Here is a 27,817-nt window from a genome sequence, read left to right on the forward strand (position 1 = left end):
GCTTCTGCCCAAGTATTATTCTGCCCAAGAGGAGGGTGAGGAGACACCTCAGTCCCCTCTACAACTACCTGAAAGGAGGTTATAGAGAGGTGGGTGTTGGCCTCTTCTCCCAGGTGAATAATGACAGGACCAGAGGAAATGGTCTGAAGCTGCGGCAGGGGAGGTTTAGATTAGATATTAGGAAGAATCACTTTACTGAAAGAGTGGTCAGGCACTGGAACAGCCTGCCCAGGGAGGTGGTTGAGTCACCATCCCTAGAGGTATTTAAGAAACGTCTAGATGTGGCACTTCAGGGCATGCTCTGAAGGGCAAAAATTATAGGTTTGGGGTTTTTTTTTTTTTTTTTGTGTGTGTGTGTGTATGGTTGGACTCAATGATCTCAAAGGTCCTTTCCAACCATGAAGATTCTATGATTCTATGAGTTAGTGGGAGAAAACAGTTTTAAACCAGCAGCCACCACACCATGGCCAGATGAACTTCCACTCTTCCAAACTGTTCTGGCTTAGTGAGTTTCTGTTCTTTCAGTTTCATAGGGTTGCGACATTTTGTATCCGGAGTCCAGTAACATCACACTGCTGTATGCATTGTTCCCATGCTGCCGATTTTGTGGGGTGGCACTAGCCAGTTTAAAAATTAGAAATCTAAAAAGAACCATGAGATTTGTCTGCAATCAGCAGCAAAAGCAAAGTGTTCACTCTCTGTTAATTTCAGCTGAGTTCAGAGAAAAAGAAAAGTGACGTCTCCCAAGTTTTCTCTGCCCACGCATATCCAGGATTTTGGATCTTTGTAGTCTGCAGATCCTGATTGCCAGCAAATCCACTGCAGGGGAGAGGGAAGGACCACCTGTTGCACTAAATGTTCACAAACCTTGCAAACAAAAATAAACAGTTAAAAAAAACCCCTAACAGCTTGTAACAGCTGCCACATTCCACCCAGAGAAATCTTTATGCTAATGGAATCTGACAGGATCTACATTAGATATCTACACACATGCAAAAAAAAAAAAAGTAAAAAGAGAAAGAGAATAAGTCTTTTGGGCTGCTATGGGTAGGTGGTGTTTTATGTATATAAAGTTTTTGTCATTGTTCTCACTCCTGTAGTTTACATTCTTGGGTACCTTGGAGTAAAACATTTGTTGAGTGCATGTTGACTGCATGATGGGGCCAAGGACTAAACTGAGCTCTTTTTGTTTTTCTGGTTAAATATGGGGCACACTATCCCTGCTGTGCTCCAGCTGCAGAGAAAATTCTGCTGAGGGTCCATGTATGAAGTTGCTTAGAAAAATTCATGTCTTTTAATGTCTCACATACTGATTTTCCTTTTGTACCAGCCTAATGAAAAAGCAGGGAATGTACATGAGGAGTACTAGGCAGCTGAGCTGTAGAAAGAAGTCAGGCAGTAGCAGCTCGCTGTTTTGTGTAAGAGGGCTCTGATCCCAGGACACATAGTGTTGGTGCAGGAAGCCGGTTTGGGTTATTTTCGATCATCTTGGGGCACTCAGTGGGGATGCTGACCTTAGAGTCACCGTGCTTGTGAGAATGGTGTTTTCCTTCCTATCCACCAACAAGAAGCCTGGGAATTTGTGCATCAAAAGAAATCCTGAGCTGAGGATTTCCAGGGCAATCTGGAGATAGTAGGAATGGGAAAAGGATTAAGAAAGAAAAAATCTGAACTAGTTTAATGTTCCTCTGTAATCTCAGCAACTTCCACGGTATCCCTGGGAGCTCTGAAAGTGACCCTGTGGTCTTCTAGGTAGGCTCAAAGGTTGCAGAAAGTGCTGAGAAATTTCCTTTCCTCCAGACACAACACTGTTAAACTGCAGTAGCTGGATGCGTTGCCAGTGTGATAAGGGATGATAGGAAGCCACCCAGCAGGGTAGTAGAAAGGGAACTGCCTTTTTACACAGTAGCGGGGAGAGAGGTCTTCAGGCGCTTCAGGTGCTTCAGGCCTCAGGGAATTGTTTTCCACATTGAACCCATGGGTCTTCTCCATGAACTTTTCAGTAGTGTCGCTTGAGATAGTTTCAAGCTCCTTGAAATACAATGCTTGCAAGAGCCTGTCTGCTTTTGACAGATCAGGCCAAGTCCCATGGTCAAAACCACTTTGTCAGCCTCTTTGTCCAGCAAGCTGTCTGTAACAAGGGACAGCATTTTATGAACTTTTCTCTGTATTGTCTCTGGGGAGAATGTATTAGACTGGAGGGGTTAAGCATTGCTGTTCCCTTGTGATCAGTGGGTCATTCTCCACACAGACCAAAAGGGATGTGTTTTTTTCTGGCTACACATCACTCCACAGAACAGCAGAAATAATTGGTGGAAACATAAGAAAAAAAGAACAAAAGGAACAAGCAAGAGTGGAAACGGACAGTTTTAGAAGAGATTTGCAAGAAGGGGGAAATGAAAGAGGCAGAGTGATATGAACTGTGCAGTCAGCAGGAGCTTTGGAGGTGTTCACCTCAATAGCTATGGTGCAGCAGGAAGGGGCCTTCTTCAAGTAGCCAAGTGAGAGGAAGGACTTTGTAAAGAAAAGTAGGTAAGATCAGAAGGTGCAAGTTCATGGATACCTGTAAAAGCAATGAGGAACATTTTGACCTGAGACTGTTTCAACTGAAAGTCCAGTGGAGTACTGTAGGTTTAGGAACCTCGGTTGCATCTGCTCCCACTTTTGCTAGTCCCCAGAAATGGGTGAGCTTGTTTTTAAAGTATCCTTCATCAAGGACTGTACTCTACCCTAGCAAGAGAAAACCATAAAACTGTTTTAATTGTCACTTGCCTAACATACGCCAAAAGTGGCACCAATTGCAACCTACCATACCACCAGAGAACCAGCATTCCTATGGCAGCAGTCTGAGAAGGCCTAACTCTGAAAAGTTATTCAAGGAAAGGCAAGGAATCATCATGTCACTTTGGAGCTATAAGAAATTACAAGAAGCTCATCTTCCTCAGAAATTCTTCTGTTTGTCCTTCAGTGAGACACAGTATGAAGTACCAGACACAATCTGCACCTCAGGGTGTTCACAGGCATGTTCTTTTTTGTTGGATTTTCAGGAGCCGTTCCCTAATTCCCCTCTGCTTACACCAACGCAAAGTAGATGCAATGTCTTTGAGTTTAGTGAAGTTGCACACCCCTGAAGCTGCTGAATGAAGAAAACCAAGCTCCCTATTCAAATATCAGAAGAAAACTCAGATCTTCCTCTCCTACTTCTTTGTGAGCAAGTATGTGCAGCAGAGTAGCTTGAGCTCTGCTAGCTGCCAGGTGCCACAACTGGTTACTACATATCGAGATGGTTCACCATGCACCCCTCTGTATGTTGCTTACTTACAGATGTTGACACCTGTCTCTTGATTAATCCAGAATCCTAACACAAGAAGAGAACTCTAGCTAAGAGTCACAGAGTCTCATAGAGCTGGATGTCATTAGGGATGATTTTCATATGTCAGATGCTCTTCACTTCACCTGAATTCCCTGGGTCTGGAGTGAACTCAGTGTCTCCAACTAGATGACACCATTCGGGAGGGCTCAGCTCAGGAAAGGATGAAGAAGACACCAAAAGCCATCAGCCTACTGAGACTGAACTAAGGGCAGCAACACTAGTGACTCCCCTCTCCCATTTCCAAAATTGGAGGAAGGAGAGGAACTTGTGTTCTGTGCACTAATTTGGGGGTAATTATAGATCACATTTCAGGGCACACAATAGTCGTCCTTGGAAGAAAAGAAGGGTTTTTTTTCCTGTTTGTGGTATCTCATAGTTGGGTAGATACTGACGTATCAATAATTAGTGAATTCCTTTTGCAATTTTTTATTGGCGCCAGCATGGGAAATGATATCCAAGGATGTGGCGCTCCTTCCACTTCCATCATTGTCAAAAAAACCCTCCAAAACTCTGTTAAAGTCATTGGAGTGACACCGGCATAAAATCAATGACAGGGGACTTTGGCCTCTGATATTTAATTTTCTGCAGCATACAATTCCAGTCAATTCCCAGGGATCCGCAAGACTCCATCCACATGCCCAATTTGAAAGGCTGTCCAGGAAATGCTGTAATGACAGCATCTAGCCAAATGCCATCTGTTGGCCATTTACCATACTGCTTCAGAGGACACACAGTTTCTGAGTGCCTGAACTGAGCCCAGATGATGGGGCCTAAAAGTCTCTTTAGATGCAAACTTGCAGGTTAGTACCTCATTCAGGGAGGAGGACTCCGTAACGGAAGCTTTTCCCTCGGTCCAGTCTCTTCAAACCCCCAGTGTAGTTTACCTATACTTTCTTAGGACCTCAGAGAAGATGTAAGACTTTTGATTAATGGTTCAACTCATAACTAGACATACAAAAAGCTCTTACTGTGATCTATGAAGCACCCTTTTGTTTTTTGTTGAAGGATAAAGTGATTAACCATCACTAGGAAAACAAATGTCCTAAGCATTGTGACCCTTACTCAGGTTTACCTGCTCCAACCCTTTGAGGTGGAATAATTTGAGCTAGAGAAAGCAGCTAAGTATCTCTACTCCTGCGTCACTGGGCTCCTGAAGCAGGGAGCAAACTTCTCAGCCACTCTGTAGTCTCAGATTAATTCTCTGTCTTGTGGTCACAAAACGTCATCAGGTTATCTCATATCTTGAATCAGCTTGTGTCTAGGATAAAGGTTTTGGGTGTGGTACTGGTCTCCATGTAACAATCCTCTGGTGGTAGGTTTGTGCTACTCCTTTAGAGGGGTGGAGCTGTTATTGTTTCAGCCCAGCTTGGAGGTCAGTGGGAGACATAAAGGGCTCCATAGTCAAAACGGATTGGGAGCAATACATACTGAACCTCTCTAATGTCCTACAGAATTTCTACATTGTACAGGCAGATTGTCTAAATTGTTGGCAAAATTTACTGAAAATGTCTTTCAAGCAAGTCCACTATCCAATGACATATTCACCGAGGGTTCTTACAGAGGATAAAAGCTTCTTGCTTGCACTGTGGCTGTAAGTTTCTCATATACCATCAGCCAAACATGCAGCAGTATGAATTTTCCAGATATTTTTCCATGTGGCAGGAGGTGGGGCTTGTGGTTCTGCAGGTGGCATCTTCACCCCCAGCCTCTTCTTAACTAGGGCCCTCTGCACTGGTGTGCAAGCTGCTCCAGGAGACACTATCTCTCAGAAATACTAAATCTGAGACTCGGCCTTCATGACCTCAGGGTTATTAAAGAGTTTCTGGCACTTGCTTGGTATGGAAGGAATTTTAGCTGGGGTGATTTCATCATATTTTTAACACAAATTGTTACTTTTTGTCTCCTTAAATTTCCCCGTCAGGCAGTGATATCTTTCTTTCTTAAAGTGCAGAGAATACATATAAATAGCTGCTTTGTCCTTCACTGGGCTAATTGTATTTAGGTGATCAATGAGGACAGTGTAAAGTATTTGTTCTTCATCACCTCTGAAATCTACAAAGCTCTTCTTGAGCCATTTAACCGAGTGCCTCAGAATACTTTATTTCTCTGTCAGTCATCTATATAATACTAGCACCATTTTGTTAAAAATCAGATTTAAAACATAAACAAATTGCTTTGCAGAATGTATTGTGAATTATTTTGATGTAATTTAGGTGTGCGCTCTGTTGCAAAATAACACTGCTATTTGCAAAATTTCAGCTTAGCCCTACCGTATGAGAGCTAGGACCATATACATATATGTATATACAACATACCTATGTAATACATACATGAGATAATTTTGAAAAGAAATGGCCATCTGACTCAACGTGCCAACTTGGACCTTTAAACTGGTGGAACTTCACTTCTTTGTTTGTTTGCTTATTTTTTGAGCAAGACTTCTTCTTCTCCCCCATAAAGAAATGTAGTTCTCTCATGTGCTCTTTTCTTCAGGTTACTTCAATTGCTTTCTTTGGTAGCATATTCCATATGTTTACTATCTCCACTTTTTGTCCTTCAGTAGCCTAGAGCATCTTCCTCACCAAAAGCTGCATGGTTATTTTCTCAGGAAAATTGTTCCAAAAAAGATATTATAGAAGCAAATAAAACACATTTCCAAAATGGTGCTGCCAAATAGCAAAATAAAAAAATGTTCATTATTTTTGATGACAAGAATATTAAAAGGAAAAGAATGTGTTGTTTAAAAATAACCAGCTCTTCAATAGTACTGCAAGAGGATATTCAATTAAATGGAATGTAGCTTTCCAGTGAGACCATCTAATCTTGGATTGAAACTAAGGGTTGAATTAATTTTTTTCATTTCTATTTTTTCATCTATATTTTGTCCATTCCCAACATTGTGGTGATGTTTGTTACTATTTATATTTTATGTTGAAGGTCCTTTTTTCAGCTGTTTCTAAAACTTTACAAAAATGCCAGATGTTGTGTTGGAAATGCAAAGCCCCAAATCAGAGCATAAATCAAAGCAAATCATAAATATATGTGTGTGTGTGTGTGTTTGTGTATATATATATACACACACGTATGTAAAAAAGGCCATTGTCCTCTTTTTTAACACTTCCCTTGTTGGTTTTCCTCTTTCCTTCCTTTGCCACTCACAGCAGGTAGAACTGAAGTGTCTTACCTGGCTTGTTTACTTTGCAGACTCAGAGCAGAGCACTGGGTCAGACACAGAGGTACTGGCAGAAAGGACGTCCTGCTCATTTGGCTCCCATTCTGACCTTACATCTGGTGGCTCAGGCCCTCAGCCTCCTCCACCTTCATCCATGGAAGAGATCCAGGTAGAGCTGCAGTGTGCTGACCTCTGGAAAAGATTTCATGACATTGGGACAGAGATGATCATCACGAAAGCAGGCAGGTAAGATATCTCTGGCTTTCTGTCTAGTTAAACGCAGATCATAACAAAACAAATTAAAAAAAAATCTTTTTTAAGAACCCACTCCCCCCATTTTTCTACTTGAAAAGCTGGAGGAATAAATATGCAGGAAAAATTAAACTTATGTCAAGTTTCAAAGCTTTATATCTTATTAGCTTTCTTAAGACAGGTGAAGTTGTTTCATATAACTGCTAGAATCTGTGGCTCCAAAGGAGAAATGGCAGCTGCAGGAAACCATTGAGGATAGCCTTTCCTTTGAGCAAATAAATCAGGAAATAATCACTGTGCTGTTGGCAGTACTGAATTTAAGATGAGTTATGAATTTGGGGGTGAGCCATTTGAGTTTCCTTTCAAGTTCCCATAGCACTTCATGAGCCAGTTGATTTAATCACAAATATAGTGAAATTCAAATGCACCTTTGCACCAAATGAATGTCTTCCTGCAATTCTAAATAGACAAAATGTTAATGACTTCCAGTATCAAAAATGTGGAGGCTTAATGTTTCCCTCCGCTATTGCAAGTGATACCATATCAGCTGAGGTTAGGAAGAGCCACTAATAAGCCAGATTTTTTAAGGAAGAAAAAGTCACCCTGCCATTGCTGTCTACTATTAAAAAATGGCTAGAAATTTCTTTGACAAAACACAACACCAAGATAGCTGTAAATTTCTAGATCCCTCAAACCATAAGCGATCCCAGAGTTTTAGACATGTCTGCACTAACACAATGTTCCTTACGTCCCCCTAATGATGTTTTAATTGCCATTAATACTGCTGAAGGGAGTCAGCACCATGGACAGGGCCCGCTAACGCGAACAAACCACGTGACTGTCCCAGGAGCTGTTCTGCCCCTTCCGCGGACAAGCAAGAAAGGGCTTTCCCCCAGGTTTTGGGGAAAAAACACGGTGTTCTATTGTTTTTAATTTTGTTTCACTTCTGTGCCCTCAGAATTTGCCAGAGCAGCTGGTCTTGTTGTTTTGTGTTCATACGAAGTGATCACTATTGCTCTGCAGCCCCAGGAAGTTCAGATAATTTGAGGAAAGTAATACCGGACAAACAACCCAGATGATCCCTGAAGATTATCAGAACGGGATTAGCTGATGGTTTTAGATATACAATCTCATTGAAATACGAAGTGTCTTGCATCAGTACAGAGTGGGTTACTGTTTTTGCCCTCCTGCCTTAAATGGAAAAGGCAAAGAAACTGAAATGACACTTGCTATTTTCTCTAGAGATGTCAAAACAGATGCAAAGAAAATTATTATTCTTTTCATAGGGGGTGAAATTGAGACCTAAAGAGATTAAGTGATCTGTCCAGTGTCATTAAATATGACACTGGCAGAACAAAGTTTCTTGCTTCTGACTTTGTTGTCCTGGTGCCTGGGTACTGTCTCAGAAAATTAAAATGATATATTGTTACCTGTTGGATTAACTATAATTAATTTTTTTATGATACATGGAGTACATAGACTTAAGAGCAGCATCAATATCTTGAAGCCCACCAACACCAGTACACACTAAAATGCCCAGAGCTTAGCGGTATGAAGATGATTTCAGCAGTTCACGCTTTTCTGAATGAAGTATCTGACCTTTCTGGAATGTTAAAAAGCCATATCCTGATTACAGTTTTACTTTAAAAAACATCACCAAAAATTTGCAGCATCAATGTTGCAGCAATTTTGCAAATTGTTCAACACAACTCACTAAAGCCTTTACAGTATTGGCAGGGGTCCTGGAGCAGGAAGGTTTCATGGAAAAAAATACAGTGAAATATTCTGGGAAGATGTAACATAATGAAATGAAATACTTTGAATCAGTTCAAAAAATAAAAAAATTCTATTTGGTCAGACTGATGGACACATACAAAGAAGATTCTGTAGTTCCTTGGAATTTTTTAGGAATTAAAATATTGAATACATTGCAGTTTAAAAAAAGAAAAACAACAACACACAACTCTTTCTTGAAATTTGTCATCTGCTTTCTTCAAGCTATAGATTCTTATTTGTTGCTTGGAGCAGTGTGAAGTATGTATTTTGATGCTTTTGATACAAAACTTTTGTCCTGACATTTAGGAATTGAAATGTTCCATGTCAGCAATTGCTCATGGAACTTGCTATTCACCTTGCCTTTCTGACAAATACGGCTTCCCACATCACATATCATCATAACAAACAATAGATACATATCCTTAATTACACAGTAGTAACAGGAAGCTGATTAAGAATTACTGTGAGATGTACACATTTCCTTCCATGATGCAGCTGAACTACAATTCCAGTGAAGCTCCGTGCCAGGAAAAATGACCCCTATGCAGTGAAGAAGCATCTCAAAACAAAACATTCAAATTCACTTCCCCCTTTGGATTTTTTCTCTTTGCTTTAACCTGGCCACAAATAAAAAAAAATATTATTTGGTTTTCTTAGGTTTTTGCTCAAAGATTTTGGATTTCATGTTTTGGAGAAGAAATCGCTATGCTCAGGGGAAACCTTGGTTGGTCTGTGTTTTCTGATGAAATCTCTCTTTCCCTATTTGGCCAGCTGGCAGAGGTGTTTAACAGCGTGTGCTAAGAAACACAGACACCTGACTTTATTTTAAGTAGTCCAAATCAATATTTATTTTGATAATTTTTAGTAGTGAATAAATGTAGGGAAACCTGTAAGGACTGTAAGGGATATTTCTCTTTCCAAGATTTTTTTCTGTAACTCCATTAATAGCATTCTCAAGTGCCTTTGCAAGCTCCAGTCTTGACAATTTTTGCACTTACAGAAGACTAAGTATCACAATACAGGTTTATAACTTACTGTGCAAATAATATATTTTTTACAATCCTAAACGATATTCTTTCTCCCTGAAATGAGATGCTTATCATTAAGCAAGCCAACAGGCTCATCACTAGCTGCCCGCACAAAATCTATATAGCTACTAAGTATCTGTATTTTTTCAGCTTGATGATGTTCTTCTGCAGGAGTGTTACTAACAATACTGGAGGGGATTTTTTATGGTTGCTGACTACATTTGTAGGTTAACCATTGCAAAGCATAATGAAAAGCTGGACGGTTTCTTTAGGTAGTATATCTGTTTGTTGGGGATGGTCCTTATAGACTGGATAAAAATCACAAATTAAATTTTAACCTCTCAGGTTAAACGTTTTTCTTTCAGAGAGGATGTGTCTGTGATGGGTGAGAGCTGAGTCTAGCAGTCATGTTTCTCCATATGGGATGCATGATATATGGTGCATCCCATAGATTATATTGTATGATTTCTGTCCAAAAAGAGCAGAATTGGTGTTATTTCCTACTATTTCTTGAAATTGTGAGGGACACACATTGTTCATTTGCAACTTCTTCCTTCCCCAGGGATGATTTTGCTCTTGTTGCTTTATCTTTGGAAACCCTGTTTGAGTCCTGTAAGGTCTTCTTGTTTTGAAAGCCCTTATAATTACAGACTCAGTTGCCTATAACTACAGCTGCTCCTTCATTTTCTATGACTCGTAAGGTACTGCTTGTTTCCTGCCTGACTCCGCAATCTCTTTTTACTCTTACTTTGTAATGCTAGTTTCTAACCTACGTTCTCATTTCAAACATATTTCTGGAGTTATATCCTGCCTATATCAGGCCTACTACACTTTTTAACTTTCAGACTCCCACTCCCATTTAATTCTGCTTTGCTTTTTCTTTTCTTGATGCTGTATTTATAGATGTCTTTTTTTTTGTCTGTTTCCATAAACTTACTTCAGTCCTCTTGGAACTTTTCCTTTCTTCCTTTCCATCAGAATGTTGTTATTCAGAATTTAATAAGATGCTTATAAGAAGACTCCTTTGTTCTTTATGCAAAAGATGCAAATGGCTTTGTCAGCTGCAGTGCATTCAGATCTGCACTTTCCTTTATCTCCTTTTTGTTTTACTTGAAATTCAGCCTTAGACAAAATAAAATAAGTTCAACTTAAGCCCCAGGTCATACTGATCTAAGCAACTAGTCCTAAAAACCTATTAACTCTTTTTCTCTATTCTCCTTCACCAATGGTGATCACGCGTGTACCCTGGCAACATCAGCAAAGGAATTTGAATCCCTCCCCACCACCCTACATCCCCCAGCTCAAGGCCATGGTCACCTGAGCTGCAGGCATAACCATTAGTTAACTGCTGCATAGAACTGCAGCCCAAAGGAAAAAAGCAATGTGCAGTTATTACTGGGAGGGAGACGATATAAAGAGTGTTTGGAGTCCTGCTCTGGAAGGGAAGCGCTGCCTACTGTTTATGGAGGTGGTTATACGAGTGTGACCATGAACACAAGCACAGCTAGGAGGTGTTCTTCTGGGGACGCAGGTTCTACCTGCCGCAGAGACAGCGTTTCTTCTCAACAATGAGGGAAATGATCTCATCTGTCATATCACAGTTATCATATCTGTACTGTGGTGTGGGTCAAACCTGGGTGCTGAGGCAGTGCTTAGTAATAAGAGTGGAAAAAAACAGCGGTGAGTGGAACAGGTGACCTTGTCCTCTCCTGACTTCTCTGTGCCTCCTGATAGGTTAAATCATATTTTGTCTGGAGTTTCTTTGCCTCCCTGAAACTGTGAGTCTGAGTCATTTGAAACATGTACTTAGGGCTGTTTACATTACCAAACTTTTTTTTTTAATTTCCAGCAGAAGGAAGGAAGGGCCCCACAGTGCTCTTCAGTTAGAGACAGCAGCAGGGATTTTGTTGCAAAGCTCTGTTGATGCTGAAGGGGCACACGGAGAGGATTTCTCAGAGTGAGGGCTGGCAGGCTACAGCTACCAAAGTGCTGTGCAGAGGTCCTGGCCCAGTGGGCCAGATAAGCTTTCTCCAGCTTCCAGTAAAATGGCCCCTTTGGGAGCTCCTGAGAAGCTCTTCTGGGATCCATCTCCTTCATAAACAATAAATCCTTTTGCTCCCAAACCCTGTCCTCAGTCTTTTCTCTCAACACAAACATCTCTACATAATCCCATCCTGCAGAGGGAAACAGGAAGGTATTTCTCCTTTGCCTTGCCTTGCCTTGCCTTGCCTTGCCTTGCCTTGCCTTGCTTTCCCTCACTTTCACTCCTCACAGGTTTGTTTTTATAAAGAAATATGCATTTGGCACCAGTCTTAAAGGCAAGGAAACGTGAGGTATAAAATAGCAGTGGTAACTTCAGGCTGCCCTGTAAACTCATGCTCATTGTAAACACTGTGCACACTCCATCGGCAAACCTAAATCAGACTATTTTGCAGTTTCTCGAGCAGATTTTTTATGACTGGGAAGTGGCTTCTCTCTCTGTTACTGTCAACAGACAAATTGTCTTTTGCTACAATTGAAGAGCACATCCCTTTATTTTAGTGTTTGCATTTTGCAGATGTCACCCTTAAACGAATTTAATGTTGTTTAAGTTTTTATTTACGCAGTGTATAAATCATTACACTAAACAGTCATCAAAACTGTACAGTAAATTGTGTCAATCTTTTTAAACTCTCCTCTGACTTCTGCTCACTAATCTGTCTGTACAGGAGTATTTCCAATGTCTGAAGGAACTGCATTTGTGTTTTGAGACAACTGGCCAAGTGCCTTTTAATTTCTTATTCCCTAAAGGGGAATTGCCCTCTCTAAAACTAAATTGTGAAACAGGGCATGAATTTACATTTGAAGAGATCTTTAGAGGTCATCTGGCCCACGCATCCACTCAGAGTAGGACAATTTTGAAGGCAGATCTTACTTGATGCAAGCTTCACGTGTGCTGGTTCAAGGGGCAGGGATAAGAGTTGGCACCTTGAGACTCCTAAGGGTTAGAAGCTGAAATTTTATGCTATAGGGAAAAAAAAAATCCAGTTTGGGGATATACCTGTGATCCTTCTTCTTTGAACAGTTTTCACCAAGGGAAAAATGAACTCTATTTTTGTGTTACATGAAAATTTTTAAAAATTTAAAAAAAAATCCTGGCTGCCACTATCCAACTACTTCTTTCTATTCCTGAAAGTTCCCAGACGTGGTTCTTAATATCAGTACACTACTGTGCTGGCAAGTACTATTTTAATCAAGTTTTAAAGACCTATATATATATATATATATAATTCGTTTGTTTTCACATTCAGAGTTTCATAAACATCATTCTTACTGTGGAAGGAGCCAGGAATTGAGTAAACTGAGGCACATGGTTGTTACAAAAATGCTTTTAAAAACACTTCTAAGTGGTCCTAAAATAATTTTAATAACTTATTTCATATCACATCATTATTTTCCCTGAAAGAGTACTGTGTGTAAGTGCACAGTCTGACTTGAGGAAGACTGCTTTCCTGCTGAGTGGTAAAGGTGACATATAAATAACGATCGTCCCAAACTGCTGCTGATATAAAACCTCCTCCTAAAATATATCAGATGTCATCAGGTGTTCCCTATGAAAACAGATGGCTTTCGTGTCTGTAGCTGTTGACTATAAAGGTAGCTGATACGTTTCAGGATGAAAGGCTCTTGACTGTTTATTAATGCAGCCATATTCAAATGGCCTGAGTTCCTTCCAGACCTGTGAGTCTCCTGTTTTCCATAGGGTTGGTGCCTCTGCAGGAGCAAAGAGCCAGCCAAGAGGAAACACAGAGCACAGGGATTTAGCCAGGATTATACCTGGGTACTTCCCTAAATCACCACTGTTTTCCTCTGCCTTTCCCATTTTCCCCTTTCCATGCAGCTGTGCCGCTGGAGACCTTGCTATGACAGTTCCAGGCCACATCCTTGTGGCAAAGAAACCCGAGTTACTTTTACACCCACAAAAAAAGAAGAACAGTAATAATTTACAAAACTTTAAAAGTACATTTAAACCTTAGAGAAAGCAGTGGGATCAGACAAGCTCTCTCCGATCATTTTAGAGATTAGCCTCTAAGCCTGTTGAATGGTCTGCGGTAATCTTTTACAAGGTATTTCATAAGCAAACAACCCCACAGGCTATACTGCAGCTTTGCACGGGGCTGCAGATTTGGAGAGAGCTTCTTGGAACACACAGCATTCAGTTTTCCAAAGACAGAGTGCAGAATTAGACCCAGAGAGACTCAGGTTTAATCCTCGGTTTCTTATCAACCCTCTGCAACATGGCCCTACGTCTTAAGCGGCTCCCAAGCCACCTCTCTTCAATTAAGGAGAGCTGGATTGTAAAATGCCACATCCTGTACCCATTTGGCTTGGCAGATTTAATGAGCCATTGTAGTGGAAACAAGGTAATGCCCTCAAGCCACCGAAGACTAATCAATTTTTCCTTCTCCCCCCCCAAATTGTTCAACTAGCAAACTCACCCCATCAGCTCCACAAATCTGCTCTCTCCTTGAAGGACTTCTGCAGACAATTTTTCTGACAGTTTTATGTCCCTCATAACTCTGCTTAGTTGTGCTCTGGCAGCTGTGGGGTGGTGATCTCCCTGCCCCCCCCATGATAAGTGCCCTTTTCCAAGGCAAATTCAGTTACTAATAGGTCAGAACTTTCCTTCTCAATGGCCTGAAATGGAAGAGCTGTGGGTAGGGTGAAGGCTGAGCACCAGCCTCCTCCTTCCCACCCTCTTCTGCAAGTGCATATATGTGGCCTGGATGGCAAAGAATAAAATAGCTTTTCACGGTCTCATCCCTTCAGTGCAAATTTTTGGAGACATGTTTGGAGACGTTGACATAGACTTTCCTGTTTTCTTCCTCCTCCAGGCTGTGTCCACTGGTAATACTTTGAGAAAGAGAAATGTTGGGAGGAGATGTAAATCTTCTCTGACATTTCACTACTCCTCAATAAATAGAAAGGAAAATGACACAATGGTTTCTAGGGATGGCCCCTAGAACAGTGGATAAACATTTCTTGTACACTTTTCCATGATTTTGGCATTGTAATTTTGAATGTTTTTTAATTCCCCTTTAATATCCTCCTTTCATCCAAACTATCCTCACTCAATAAGGAGACATCTATTTATCAGAGGAGCAGGATCTAATTTTTTATGAGCACCCAGTACTTTCAGAGTGTCTCCTACCAAAGCTCTGTATCTTGTGGGTGGAAGTCATGCAATTGAGTAACACCAGCCTGTAGGACCTCAGCTCAAGCTTTTCTCTGATAAGGGCTGAGAAACCACTCAAGCATAGCTCAGGTTTGAGTTAACAGGCAGTGAAACAAGAGAAGATTTCTTTCAGTGCTCTGCTCTGCCACTCATTTCCTTTTGCACTTCACGCAGTTCTGCTCCTCAGATTTTATGAAGAGGTTAAAATACCACGTTAATCGCAAATAAAATATGGCATAAACAATTCACTAAGCATGCTGTTTGAGGGAAGCGTAGAACGGCAACTGGGCTGCTGTCAACCAGAAATTTTTTAAGAAGGAAAAATTACGTCGTAGCCACACTAATACTGACATGTTTTGAGGTTAAAATTGTTCTGAGCTGTTCTCTTCTGAAATAATTGTCTAGCTACAAACACCACCACAACAGTAATTAGTGCACAGCAGAGCTAAGCTTCTGCTCAGACAAGAAAAGAAAGGGTGGGAATTGATTCTTGCTGGTGTAGAGTTTCATAACTTGCCTATCAGAAGAAAATGCATAAGACAGATCTGGATCATGTGTCATAGAAAAGACAACACTTATTAAAAAGATTGCACAAAATACTACAAGACTTCAAGGAAACCGTGATGTTAATGTCAGTGTTTCTGTTAAATGTGAAATATATGCCTAATAAGCAAATTAATTTGAGGCATGTTCTTTCTTAAATAACTATAAACATCAGAGCAAGAGGATCTTTCAGGGTAATGGATTTACTTAAATACTACTCCAGTACTATCAAACTCCATATTGAAATGTGATTTTCTCAGAAAAGAGAACTAAAGTGATCCTGCATTTAGTGTGATATGAGAGAATAATTCTAGATGGATGGCCAACGGAAAAAACATCAGGAAGAAGGCACACTGCCCACCTGCGTACTGAAATGCCTAGGGAGGCCAATTTGTGTGGAGCATAACATAACTCTCTACCAGGAGCTGGGAACAGAGAGAGTACTCGAGTGGGAGTGTTTTATCATTATGCACGGGTAGCAGGTTATCCTGCTACCCCCTTTCTTAAGTGGAAAATAGATCAAGATTCAAGCCACCGTCTTTTTACTCGCACCAAGCCCAGAGCAGTCATACCAAGAACTGGGCTATGTAAAGCAGCGTGCTTCTGGTGTCAGAGAAACGCCTAAGAAGCCCCTTCATCTACCCTGTTCACCATTTTCTTCCTTATTTATACTCTTCTTTTCCTAGGAGAATGTTTCCAGCCATGAGAGTGAAAATTACAGGCCTGGATCCCCACCAGCAGTATTATATTGCCATGGACATTGTGCCTGTGGATAACAAGAGATACAGGTAAGCTTTTTAGGTGCAGGGTTAGGAACATTGTGATAACTTAGTGTCCGTGAAAGCCTAGGAAAGACACATGCCACTATACAACATTGCAAATGTATGTTGGAGGAGAGCCATGTTGATTTGCACCAACATAGTTATTTGGCCAGAATCATGAGACACAAAACCAGAGGTTTAATGTACTCTTCTGCACTTTTGGATTGAAATCTTACTCTTTTTAAATAGCGGTTTTTAATCTGGGCGATCCCTAGCATGTATTTCACAATCGACATAATTAGCAATGACTGTCTGAGGGAACTGATAACTGGAGTTATTAACGAGGACTCTGGAGCCTACTTCAGCAAGAAAGGAATGGGCAAGTGGTAGCTCAGGTGTGGCCTGAACTGAATTGGATGATTTTTGTTTTAAAAACGTTCACTGTCCAGCACAGCAGCCACAGGAAATAAGGGCCCTGACCTACAGTATGAAGGCATTGAGAAACTCTCTGGTGAATCTCCACCACTGAGCTGGAAAACAGGAAGAAGAGATTTCGCTGGTATTAGTGGGCTCCCAATCCTAAAAAGTACTCTGGAAAACTCATGGTCCTCTGCATCCCAGAAAACTACCTGGACAGAGGTGATTTACCTCTACTTATTAAAAGGCCTCTGATAGCAAGTCTTTTCCCCAAATAGTCTTGATCACACCACATTTCAAGGATTTGAGAATTGATCCTCTGCTTCAAATACTAAATTTTACATTTTTGCAGAAGGGCAAAATTGTGCAGAATGTTTCTTATGAAAATGCTTTTCCTGGGAAGCACCAAGGTAGTTTGTGATACTCAACTAGGTATTTTGCCCCTTTCTTTGAGTGTGGCTCTGACAGCATTAAGTAAAAAATAAATATATTATCTTACACATTGTGTCTGTCCTTGTTAGCTTGTGCAGCTGTATAGAACAAACTAGCAGTGAAAGGAACAGATTTTTTTTTTTTGCATTTCTTTTGAAAATACATTAAGTGAATCCCTGTTTGTAGGTAAGGACTGAAATAGCTTAGCAGAGCTGAGTAGAGGTGCATTGAAGGGCAGTACAGGGCAGAACTCAGAGGTGTTAGGAAGACTGCTCGTGAAATGCCTTAGGCTGAAGGAGCCACAGGACAGAAATAAAAAAAAATGGTGCCTAGGCAAAGCTGTGGTAGTGAAATTTATGGCATATTTAGAATGGCTAGATCAGGAACAGAAAAATTATTTTTTCCTCTAATCCCAACATGTGGAATCCCAACTATATGGAATTTCCCATTTTGCAACATTTCAAATCAAAATTCTGTTTTATCAATTGTTCTAGTGATATCCATTGGATTTTGCCCTTTCTGAAGGGCATGTGTTTTGCGCAGTCTGGCATGGCAGTACAGATTTCCAGAAATTACAGGGCATTTATTAATATTTTGAGAGAGGGCTTTTGTTTACCTGTATTTTCTAGCCTCTTGCTCTGGCTCAGAGAGGGTTAAGTAGTTGAGAAGGCACATGTGGCAGAGTTTTAAAGGGAAATTAACTGCAAAGGTGGTTTTAATAAGGAATCAAGTCTGAACAAGTGGCTCAGGGGTAATCTGGCTTTCATTTAGAAGGTAGGAGGTTGCAATAAAGCACATTCTCCCCTGACTGCAAATGAGAGCTTGGGGTGCATGCGGTAGGGTCGCAGGGGAGGGGGAGCCCTGGAAATGTTCCGTGAGTGAGTGACAACTTCCCTTAGCCATCTTCCCGTCCTCTTTCAGGTATGTGTATCACAGCTCCAAGTGGATGGTGGCTGGCAATGCTGACTCCCCAGTGCCCCCGAGGGTTTACATCCACCCTGACTCGCTGGCTTCTGGAGACACCTGGATGAGGCAGGTGGTCAGTTTTGACAAGCTCAAACTGACAAACAACGAGCTTGATGATCAAGGCCATGTAAGTTAGAAACTAATCCTGGTGCCTGCTGCTCCAGCCTCACTCTTCTCAGGCTTGAAGGGGTGATGCTGCTGCTCTGATTCTCCCGTGTCTTGCTGGCACGCATGCTTTTAGCCACTCTGTGGAGTTATGGAACCTTTTTCCCTACTTCAGTGCTTTTCTTTGAAATATTGCCTGACCTTATAAAGCAATAAAGCCCCTTTCTCCCTGTATATCGAACAAACTTAATCTCATACTTACTTGTAAGAGAAGGGTAATTTTCTTCATGTTAGCCCTTACTCCATCCCTGCTTGCTTGTATGTCTTGATGTAGTGTAGAATATTTATGGAAAAAAAGTATATTTTCCTTCTCCTTTTGTTTTACCTTCAGATAATCTTACATTCAATGCATAAGTACCAGCCCCGTGTTCATGTCATCCGCAAGGATTTCAGTAGTGATCTTTCTCCTACAAAGCCAGTTCCTTCAGGAGATGGGGTGAAAACCTTCAACTTCCCTGAAACTGTCTTCACTACAGTGACAGCCTACCAAAATCAACAGGTAAAGCTGTGTGCCTTAAGGCTCCTTTTATATTGGATGTTTGTAAAAATATCAGCGTGGTCTTTGTGTTTGAGACATTAACTTCTCTAAGAAACGTAGCTCAAGAAGAGTGTACATTTACAGGCTCACTGGGTTTTTTTTCTGCACAAAAAGAAAATGCTTGCTATGGGGTAATGGGTAGACATGAGGTATCTAGCCAGAAAACCATCTTGCAGATAAGGTGCGTGCAGTTTTTACTGTAAAGTAGGTGAAATCATCCATAAAGAGATGTATTGTGTTGACTTTTCCTTGCTGCCGCTGGTATAAACTACAGTGTCCTGTCCTCACTGTAATTTTAAGGCAGTACAACTAGTCCAGATTTGTTACCTTGCAGAGAAACCACACAGGGTTTTTTTCGCTGCTAAAATGAAGGAAAAAGTTTTAGAGAAGAGGAGTCTCATCAGTTTGCTGACAAAAGAAGCCTTTGAACATAAGCAGCAGTCCATTTTATGAACTAAAATTCTCATGCATAATTTACATTTGATTCAGATCTTGCGTAGTTCCCAGTGGAGAGTGTTACTATTGACTCCAGATATCATAAGGAAAAGATGTGCCACAGTGGGATCTTAGCTGCAGAGGCCTTGACTACTGAGCTTTGTAATTGATCCGCCCTTTTTCTTAAACTAGACTTCATAGAACTAAGAAATGTAATCTCAGTCCACACTAGTGGTTGATTACAGAATTCCCTGTCTATCCCTTTTTCCCAAAAGATACGATATCTCTTAGAGGAAATTAATTGCTAGGAAAATGTGATCATTTGACAATGTAAGCGTTTGAAACGGCAGCAAAGAAAGGAGTTTTGGAAAGGGCTCACTGTGGATTACGCGCGTTTGCTGCCCCTTCTCCTTCAGTGGCCAGTGAAAGCTGGTGACGAGTCTTTGAGGGGGAGGTTGCTGGCTTCACCGCTCCTGCAGGCATGCTCATTGCACACATTGAGAGCTCCTCATACCCACCCATTCTCTTTGTAGTCTCCTTATGTATCGCTTATCTGCCAGAATCCTTGGGGATTCCCATTAGCCTTCACACCACGTCTATCATGCTTTGGGCTCAGTGTGCTCCTCTTCTCTCGTTCATGTACACATACTCCCTATTTTATACTCAGGTGAGGGGTGCTGTGCAAATCCCGTTTCCCTTTCCTGCCGTTCTCCTCCTTACTGGGGTGGGGGTTGTGATGGCATTAAAAGGGCCGTGTAACATAATTTTTTCCCAACCGTGTGAAACAGAATCTCAGGTGGTGAAGTTTTTGTTGTGTTAATAATGTGTCCACTTAGAGAGGTACTGTTATAAGCTAGAATGACAGTACAAGCTGGCTTAGAAGAAAAATAATCCATTATCAAGCCTGTTAGGAAAACAGGTTATACAATTTCTGCCATAAATTGCAGAGGAGTCTTGAACTGAGAATGCTGGGGTAAATATTTCTCCATGACAACATCTGTGCTTCTGGAGAATGTCTTCATGAACTCAGTGCACATCATTATATTTAGTATTGTTACAAAGAGGGACAGACCCATATCAAATCAGCTTGGGGCAGATTGTAATATTTAGATAATTTGTACCAATTGTGAATTGTATCAGCTTAGTGAATCGTTATAGATTTTTTTTTATTTCGCAACATATAAGAGAGAGCACATGTGCTGATAGTGCTCCCATGGCTGCTTCTGGATACCCACTCCTAACTTTTTCTGACTGGTCCCCTTGAATTTACTTAAATTAGGATCCAAAATGGATCGACTATTCCGGCTAAAAAAAATATTGTAACACAATGGTGGGTTTGCTGTCACTGCAGCACTGGAAATTTCCTGCCCTCCCCTCATCCAAATGCATGTACACAAACTTTTAACTGTAGGCCAGACATGGAAAAAGGATAGAGGAAGGAGAAGAAATGACAGAAAATAAACCAGTCATTCTTCCTTAATGACCAGACAGATAAGACATAATTACACAGGTAAGGGAGGGAACCCTGTCAGGCACTGGCACTGTAAGCCACATCACGGTAAAGAAGCTCTGAAATTTCTTCCTGTCTTTCTGAATTCCAAACATTTGGGGGTTTTGCCCAAAACAATTCAGGGGGGAGGGCGGCATTTTTATGATACCAATAAAGGATATTCTGATGTGTTGGAGAAACCTTTTCATTTAAAATAAATTTAATTTAAATAAATTCATATATAAATAAGTATATATATATATATAAAATAAATTAAATAAAATAAATTCATTTAAAATAAAAAAAATCCCCTGAACCTGCCTGCATGCCCTCCAGTGGCTGTAAAACTTTGCCTTACTGGGAGAAGGGTCTCTGGAAATAATTGTAAAATGTTAGCAAATCCACCACAGGGATTCCCTCTGCTGTAATTCCATCCTCCACAGAACATATCTGTCTCTGTCCACACAAGTCCCAGGACAGCTGCAAAGTCAGGCTAGCGGAAATTAAGTTCACAAATTAAGCTTCTGCAAAAATAGGAGCTGCATTCCAGATCTGAAGTTAATATCCAGAGCAAGGGGCTTGGTTCTGACAGAAGCAAAACACCTGCAAATCCGCTTCAGATCAGCCTGTATTAAACCAGTCCCTTTTGAGCCGTTTCAGCCAAAACACCTCAAATTTGATAGGATCTGGAGATCTTGCTCCCTTTTCACTCCAGAGACAGGGTCTCTGGGAAAAGGTGAGGTTGTCAGAGGGAAGCTCTTGTGCTGCACCAGGTTGGGGAGTCATTGGCAGGGAGTAAGATACCATGGGTTGCAAGGTCAAAATCCCAGTATTATTTTCCATATTTACCAACATGGAATTCATGCCTAAAAATAAAGCAGGAAGGAAGATTTCCCCCAAAGCACTCAGTCCAGCTGTCATCTTTTTTGTTTAGGGGGGAAAAAAGAAAGAGAAATGGTTTCCAGACCAAAAACCCCTTGAAGGGTCACCCAGATGCTGACCAGAACAGCAGCTTCTCAGCCCCAGCGCTGTGCCAGGTTTCTGCCTCTGGCACCGTTCATTTGCTAAGCAGATAATCTGTTCATGGATAACAGAAGGGCAAATTTGATATAAGTCTAGGGAAATAAGTATGACAGATCATTGTATAGGTGGTTTGAGTAAGAATGGTGATCATCAGTAATTTTCATTTGTTGAAAGAAAAAAAAATTGGAGAGATCAACTAATTGTCTTTTTTTTCCTTTGTAGATCACCAGATTAAAAATTGACAGAAACCCCTTCGCTAAAGGTTTCAGAGATTCTGGGAGAAACAGGTAACAGGAGCTTCTTTATGTTTCCTTACTGATCTCTTCTCTCCTTCCCATGATGAGCACACAGGGCGTGTGCCTAAGACCAAGGAAGGCATTTTGTAATCCTAAGTAATTTTTACAGGAGAAGTTTGCTGTAGACTAGCTCTTAAAGGAATTAGAAGGACTGTTTTACTTTGTGTAAACAGATCCAATGTCTATACATTGATGATGACTTCCTTAAAAAATACTTTCCAGCTTAGCCAGTTAGACTGATGCCGTTTCTTTTCAGAAGTCCCCTCCAGTGCTGCTTCTACTTCTGCTTGGATCCTGCAGTCCCAAACCCTGAGAGAGGCTTTTAGATATTCTTAGCCAACGTATCTGTAAAGACAGCTTATCACTTTCCTGGTTGACAACATATTTTCTGTGACTGTATTTTTTTGCTGTCATATGTTTAATTTCCCATTCACTGCTACCTTAGTACCCCTTCTGCCACCACTACTTTCAAGGCTGTTTTCTTCTGTATATATGTTTTGATATTGTTTTTTCTCCCTGCTGGATAATTAATTTATTTATGCTCATTTCTATTACTTTCATGTAATGGAGATTTTCCATATGTTGTTGAGAAACACAACTAAAACTTTCTTTAGCATCTCTGATAAGTTATTAGTAAACTGTTCATGTGTTACTGATATGGTGCCATGATATCCAAAGAATTAGATAAAATAAATGAACTTGTAAAGATATGGTAGAGTTTCTTTTAAAAATATATAAATTTGTTACTAAAATGAAGAACAAAGATAGAAAAATGGAGAATTGCATACTGTAAAACAGCCAAATAGGTCAGAGGCTAACACTCTGTAAAATAATGAAAGTTGTAGGACAGGGGACCTAGACGTTTTTCCTTGTTCTTTATTATATGTAGAGCTCGCTGAAGGGCATTTTTTAATTTTCACAGGAGATTCCAAAACTTGGAGCACAAATGCTTGCTTTACATTAGAAGAAAAATGGAGTTTCCAATAGGTTTGCAGGATAAAAGTGCAAAAAAAGTTCTAGTTTAAAACAATTTCAGTTTTTCTGCAGTGGTGTCCAATTGTTTCACTTTGACTGTGTTGCTTAATTTTGTCAGGATTTTTATGAAATGATGAGTAGAACACCTTAAATGTTATTTAGAATATGTTATATTTTAAGAACATGATAGTAAAACAGGAACTTTAATCAAAAAAACTTTTGTAGGAGTAACAGACATTACAGAGTTATCAAAAAAGCTTAAGAAATTCCAAAGAAAAAGTTTTGACTTTTTCTGCCATTCATGAATCCAGCAGAGTCTGCAGCAGATCTAAGTATTTCAGATCTAAATGACGTGGGCATCCTTTAAATCAGCATGACAAAGGCTTTAAACATTAAGTTAATTATAGAATTAGACATATATAACCACGTTACAAGAACCCTAGGATTGTAAAGCAAGGCTCTGAGCGTGCAGACCAGAGTGAAAGTTGTGTGCATAGCCCTCATTTGCTGTCCCCATGGGCACTGTAATTCAGTTTTTACTTGCATGCTCCTCTTGTGTGTGTTCACCAGGACCCACTGCCTCATTCATGGTTTGGTATGGGAAGCATTCAGTGAATGGGCGACTGCCCCGTGTTTCCGTGGCCCGTGTAAATGCTACGCTCTCCAGGACCACAAAGAAGATTTCTTACTGATGTAGTGACTTCCCCCCTCAGCTCGTCTGTTCTCATCTAAATGTAGCTATGTGAAAAGATGTTGCCACCCCTATTTAATTCCAGTCATGAGCATTAGTTCTGGTACTTAAGACATATGTGACTTTTACTCTGCTCCCCTCTCCTGCGTGGAGGAAGTAAGTATGTGCCTCGAGTACAAGGTCTTCCCTGTGTGCAGAGATACAGCTGGGCTTAGAAGAGGGATTGATGCAGTTCCAGGTACATGGTGGGCTAGATTAACATGGAAGGCATTAATAAGGTCCTAGCCCAGTGAATTTGGACAGTTTCCTGAAAAGGTTGGGAATTACTGATCTTTGTAGCTCATTGATTTAAGAAAGGGCAGGAAATTGCTACACGGCTGCAGCTGTGGGGAGGGCTCAGTAAGGCTCTCTGCTGATGTAAAGAGGAATTAAAATCTTTAAGGTATTACACATCAAAGAGAGCAGCCTGAGGCTTTAGGAAGAAAAAACAGGCAAAGGTATTTGCAAGCATATATAGCAGTCAGGCGCCTGCCTCACAAGCAGTGGTCTGGCTAAGGTTGCACCGCTGTTGTCAACTAGCAGAGGACACCCTAACGCTCAGCTGCTCGCTTTAAAGATGACACATACATAGATGTACACATAGGAGGGAGAAAAGCATTAAGCTCCAAGCTGTGTGTGGAAAGAACTCTCCAAATGGGACTTAACAGTGCTGGTTGGCTCCTCTTGTGACTTTATAATCTCATCAGGATCACCGGTCGACTGGAGCGACGACTGTGATGCTCTGTAGCTTCCCGCACCCCCATGACAACTTTGGTCAGCTTCAGTGCATCGAGCCATAGCTGGAGAAATGTGGGCCTCCCTTGAAAAAGAAACGGGGTAATTTGGAAAAGGGGCCATTTGTGAAGCAGGCAAGTGTAGTATACGCACACAAGGTTTTTTGTATAAGGTCTTAAAAGGAAAAAAATAGCATGGCAGCAGCAGGGGCCACAGAATGTCTGAGGGTGCTCCAGGGCATCATATCCCAGTGACATCGGGATACTGAATCAGAGCCATGGTTAGAGTTTGCCAGCAAATTATGGAGAAAAAACCCAAACACTGGAAAAAACAAAGCATGGTGGGAGAAGAGGAACTCTTAGGCCACTTCTTCCCTAGTATATTTCCTTTCTGCTTTCTGTTGAGGCTTTTCCATGAAATGGAGATGGATGTTTTTCCTTCAGTTATTTCTTATTCTGATATTGTTTTACTGTTGTTGCCTGCTGCAGAAATTATGGCCTTGGCTGTTTTTTTTTTTTTTTAAAAAACTAGTTTCCCTTTTAAATCTTTCACTTCCATCAACTCACAACCTTCCCGTATGTTTCCTTATGAGTCTGCTCTGCCTTCATTAGTCTAAGAGACTGCTAAAATCCTGCTGCCATCGGGACACCCCATCACGATATATCTGCCTGTATCCATCTGGGGGAGAGATCTTTTCACAGATCTCTTCTTGGATCTCTTTCAGTTGCTTGCGTGGTTGTCTCCCTTCACAGCTGACTGCCCCAGTCCTTGTGCTGGGAGAAGGAGCAGTGAGGTATTTCAGAGGGAAGGATGCAAACAGCTCAGCAGCTGGACATTGTTTTACAGTCTTGGAGCCCCCAAACCGTGTTACCTAATGGTGTTCAGAAATCTAGCTGTCAGCCTTGATGAGTTAGGGAGTTAGTCTGTGTTAGAAGGACGATTCTTAGTTCTCTCTTATTAGAGATTCCCTCCATATGATTTTTGGTCCCTCTCTGCTTTATCTGCAAAAGCACATGAAGCATCTGCAAAAGTGAAACAAGAGAACTGGTCTTGGTGGTGAAAGGATACCTACATCAAGTATGTATGAGGCAGGTATTACTTGATTGCTTTCCTGAACTTCAAGAGATTGAGAATGTGAGGTTTTGACATATGGAGCTCAGCTAGCCAAATGTTTGGGTAGTGAGGGTGCACATTTAATGCCACAGAGCCTATTTTTGGAGACTGAGTAAAGTTCATTTGACAGTGGGATGCTTGGGGGAGCTCCTTATCCAGGAGGAAGCCAGAAGGGACAACAGTCAGGAAACCCAGCAGGGTGAAGGAAGAGAAAAAACCTAAGCTGAAGGCAAGGAACAGCACTTTCCTTTCAGATGTGGGTAGCTGAGGTGGATAAAAGTTGTTTGTGTTGGAAATGCTCTTTGAGCTTTTGTCTAGGGTAAGAGAGCCAGGAGGGTGCTTGGAGCCAATAGTTTGGCTTCCCCAGTGAACAATGAAACGATGACCTGAATCCTGCATGCAGCAGGAATAGCAAGGTCGGCCATATGGGTTGGATTATGGAGGTGCACAGATAGCTCGTACATCTTTTTTCATTTTTCAGACAATGGAACTGTTTCATTTATTGCCTATTATTAAAACTTTATAGCACTAAAAATAAAAAAATGAATGAAAAAGAGAGAGCGAATTTTGGATACCTTATAAAGGACTGACCTTATTAAAATAAAGCTGGCAGTGAGTTCTCTTCTGATACTTTTTTTACTTCCTTCATAAAGATGGTGTGAGAGGGGAGGGTTTATGGCCTGATAGACAGTTTGAAGTCATTTTTTCAGTGCAGTTCTTTGGAAGAGAAAGTGGATGCCACGTGGATAATGTTCAGCACACTTGGTACCAGCAGCCCTCACCAAAGCCCAAAAGAAGTTGCTGAGATTTCAGAAATGCTGAAAAACAATTCTTTTTTTTTTTTTTGGTCAGCATTTATTGCTGTCCCAAAATGTCTCTTCATTGGTCAGGTTGGGTTTGTGTTCCCTTTTAGGGGCTGGAACACACACAGCATGGCACTCCAATATTTCTGCTGACTAGGAGAGCATTACCTTTCTGTCCTGTGGTGGAGGTCTGTGATGTGGCTCCGGATATCTTGGTGCCATAGTAACGTCATAAACTGCTGTGCGACAGAGGGTTGTTAAGAGTTGCAGCTACGGGAGTTCCTTGATTCCCACCCCCTCACCCCAGCACTTTTTTCACAAAAATAACAATACACCACAGGAAGAAGGAAAAAAATATACTGAAAGGTTAGGGATAGAGTTGTAAAATCAGTCACACAAAGGTGGTGTGCATCCTGACCCAAGCTGTTTTTGCAAGGCTGCACATAGTTTTTCTGCAATACTCCATACATGGGGTGATAGGTGCCTAGCAGGTTAGCACGAAAGACTGCTCTCTCATGGATCCTGTCTGATGCATAGAAGAATCTGAAAGTTCAGTAAGGATGTGCTCTGCTTAGATATTATTTCAGAAAAGCCCACAACATTTGTTCTGCACAAAGGTAAAAAAATCCAAAACACCCAAAACAGGAAAAAAAGGATGATCTAGTATACAGGAGCCTCGATTTATGTTTAAGAGAACTGGACATAACTTTGAGCTCTGTCACCCACATACTTAGGGAAGGTGTTTCTAATGTGTGTTCAGCATGTCCACACTTCTGGGGGGGTAAAAGGCTCTCATTTGGAGCAGGAAGAGGAAAGAGGTGAAAGATGTGGCTTTAAGCCAGCTGTGGAGTTTGGCGTCCACTCTTCAGGTACCTGTGGTTGCAGCGTTGCCCGGAGCATTACACAGCAATCTGTAAATCCAGTGAAGCCACAGTGTTTTTGCCAGCAGTTGCAGTGTGGAAAGGGGAGGGTGGCAGAAGCTGTGCCCATAGCAAAGGGGCTGTTCTAGCCCTGCTGCCTTGGAGCAGGAGGAGGTGGATCCCTGGTGGCATCCATCCTTTCCCTGGCATACAGGGCAGGAATAGAGCAGCTGTGCAAGCTGCTCCGGTACACTCGACGCTGCCATTTACCCCCTGTGGGCTCACAGGCACAGTGGGGTCCAATCCCTGAAAGCGTTATATTATTCCCGATTTACTCTTTTATTCCTTCTTTTTGTTATCTCCTGACTATTCTCTCTTTTTCCTTTTCTATTACAAGTACAAATGATACAGTGCGTGTGAGAACTGTATTGATACAGGGGAAAGTGGTAGGCAGAGAGCTAGAAGCTTTGAGCTGTGAGTAAAGCTGAGCTGAGAATGATGCAGGCTCCAGGCAGAGGCCGGGCTAATAGCTTTAACCTGCCTTTACAGTTTCCCTGAGCCACCTCCTATTAGGGGTTGGATTTTACTAGAAGGGACCCACAAGAGCAGAGCTAGAAGTCAGATGCTGGTGCAGAGTGGGGTTATGTACACGGGGACCTAATGACTGAGTCAGACTATGTGAACACTGGTTTTAGAGAGCTGGCCTCCCTACCTACCCGC

The 27,817-nt window shown here is 41.2% G+C and overlaps 1 protein-coding gene across 1 annotated transcript in view; it reads left to right on the forward strand.

The window, feature by feature from the left end:
• TBX15 (T-box transcription factor 15) overlaps positions 1 to 27,817 on the forward strand; it is a 100,162-nt gene that overhangs the window by 52,121 nt on the left and 20,224 nt on the right. Inside the window, exons 2-6 of the mRNA XM_074593386.1 lie at positions 6,578 to 6,791; positions 16,046 to 16,147; positions 17,891 to 18,062; positions 18,432 to 18,599; positions 21,808 to 21,872. Coding sequence (XP_074449487.1) covers positions 6,578 to 6,791; positions 16,046 to 16,147; positions 17,891 to 18,062; positions 18,432 to 18,599; positions 21,808 to 21,872 — 721 coding nt within the window. The remainder of the gene's footprint in view (positions 1 to 6,577; positions 6,792 to 16,045; positions 16,148 to 17,890; positions 18,063 to 18,431; positions 18,600 to 21,807; positions 21,873 to 27,817) is intronic.

This window comes from Larus michahellis, chromosome 1 (assembly GCF_964199755.1).
Source record: "Larus michahellis chromosome 1, bLarMic1.1, whole genome shotgun sequence".
NCBI classification, from domain to species: domain Eukaryota; kingdom Metazoa; phylum Chordata; class Aves; order Charadriiformes; family Laridae; genus Larus; species Larus michahellis.